The sequence below is a fragment of the Gavialis gangeticus genome, unplaced genomic scaffold (assembly GCF_001723915.1).
Source record: "Gavialis gangeticus isolate Ggan-Ray unplaced genomic scaffold, GavGan_comp1, whole genome shotgun sequence".
NCBI classification, from domain to species: domain Eukaryota; kingdom Metazoa; phylum Chordata; order Crocodylia; family Gavialidae; genus Gavialis; species Gavialis gangeticus.
This window is the reverse complement of record NW_017729033.1, coordinates 41,407,509-41,409,494: the sequence shown is the minus strand read 5'-3', so window position 1 is coordinate 41,409,494 and position 1,986 is coordinate 41,407,509. Positions and strand designations below refer to the sequence as shown.

The 1,986-nt window shown below is 36.5% G+C and overlaps 1 protein-coding gene across 1 annotated transcript in view; it reads right to left on the bottom strand.

Moving 5' to 3' along the window:
- Nucleotides 1-1,986, bottom strand: part of SLIT2 (slit guidance ligand 2) — a 629,104-nt gene that overhangs the window by 215,751 nt on the left and 411,367 nt on the right. Inside the window, exons 8-9 of the mRNA XM_019526063.1 lie at nucleotides 972-1,135; nucleotides 424-435 (exon numbers count right to left, since the gene is read on the bottom strand). Of these exons, the coding sequence (XP_019381608.1) occupies nucleotides 424-435; nucleotides 972-1,135 (176 nt within the window). The remainder of the gene's footprint in view (nucleotides 1-423; nucleotides 436-971; nucleotides 1,136-1,986) is intronic.

Here is a 1,986-nt window from a genome sequence, read left to right as displayed (position 1 = left end):
AGTTCTGGTGGCAGAGCCTGCACCGGCAGCAGGCAGTTCCTAGTGCCAGGGAGTAATCTCACCACCTGGTGCACAGGTGACCCGGAGTAGATTTCCTCCTGGTCAGTCATCTACATGAGCGCTACCGCACTGTTACTAATCTCGAGTAAATTTGCTACTTACATTTGCAGGTAGCAAATTTACTCGTGATTAGCGAGGTTTACTGCATAGTAAACATGTGCGCATGTAGACATACTTGCTTACTTCACAGTAAACTACGCTACTGTGCAGTTAAGCATCTTGTGTAGATGTTCCCAGTCAATCTAAATATAAGCTGGACATATGCAAGTATCTAGATGTCTTTGGAAAGTCTGAAATATTAGCCAAAGTTTACATATACATTTCAATCTGAGCATAAAAAAGGAGAAAAAAACATTAACTTGCCTTCTTCCTCATCTGGAAGATATGAAGAAAGGGAAAAATTGAACAGAGAAAGAAGTAATTAGTAATGAACTGTTAGTAATGTCAATATTCAGGATAGAAAACAACCAGATGTGCTAAAGCAGACAAAAGTCATTCTACAATTATATTGGGAGTGCAGAGATAAGGAAAATTACAGCAAATACAGAAGAAAGGAAAAAATGAGCTCATCCAGTTAAAAGTCATTTCATAAAAATAGTTGCCTCAGTGTCTCAGATTGAATGTTTAGATTTTATTTTTCAGGTAGCTCCATCCCAAATAATTTGATTTTTGGAAGGACGTGCATATAGTTTACATACATATCACTTCCCAAAGTACAAAACATCACAAACACTCATACTGGAGTCAAAAATATTTCCAAATTAACTGAACAGATTTTTAAACAATGTATTTGGACTTAGAAGATCTGAAATTCAGAAAGATATTTTACAGTGTACATCATTAGCAGCCTCCATTAAGATGGTTTTAAATGTTCATTAAGACAAAGCACCAACAGAATATGTAATTCTTACCACTGCAGACAAATTCTCTTTTTTGAACTTCTGCTACATTGTGTCCTCTCAGGTGGGACGGGCCCATGCACTGAGTGTAGAGCCCAACCCGGGGGCGCTGACGCAGCCAATCAGACAGCCAGGCCAGGTGGCAATCACAGTAGAGGTTGTTGGAGTGGAGTCGACTGCATGAAAGGAAACAATCACCATGTTTAAATTAGACAAACTAAACAAAAAAACTAAAACAAAAGTAACTTGAGTGAAAGCATTAAATGAACATGAAGGATTTACTTTTATGAACCCCTTAAATGAGGGGTTAATCTTTTAAAATTTTTATTTGATGTTTGAGAGTTTTGTAGCTTTATTAACCTTTAAGTAGCAAAGAAAGTCTTTTTAGCTTTTAGCTAATTAGTTTAATGAAAACCTAGGTTTGCTAACATAAAATTGAGTATCTACAGTTTCTTCTCTCTTCCCTGAAAGAGAAAAGCAAATACACAATGGCTTAAAAAAGCCTTGGAATCCCTTAGCTCAGATCTGTGCAAAAGGCAAGTAAGACAAAAATGTCTGAAGTAAATTGTCCTATAATAATAATATACTGACAGAAAAAAAATTAATAAAAGATTTGGCTTCCAATTAGAGATATCAGTAAGTCTGGTCATTATTAGTCTCTATAGAAACTGCTTGCAAAATCCTTTCAGCAGGTCATATTCATTTTCTGCTGAACAAGACAGAATAATAATTCGATATAAAACACCTTCTTTCACATCCCCTTTCTGATTTCCTCTCTTTTTTTAATCACAGAAAAGGGGATTAACTGCTTTTGGCTCCTAGGGACCCATACTCAAAGCAATGCCTGAAATTAAAAGACCAAATGGCAGGGAGTGAAGGAATTAAGTAAGTTGCCTCTCTGTTGGCAGAGACCCACACAAGATCATGGCTCCTTGCCAAGTGGCAAAAAGCAATTTGCCATTGATAAAATACCAGACAAATGTATTCACTAAATTAGGTAATTTACTTCTGCCTGGCTTTTATGTTT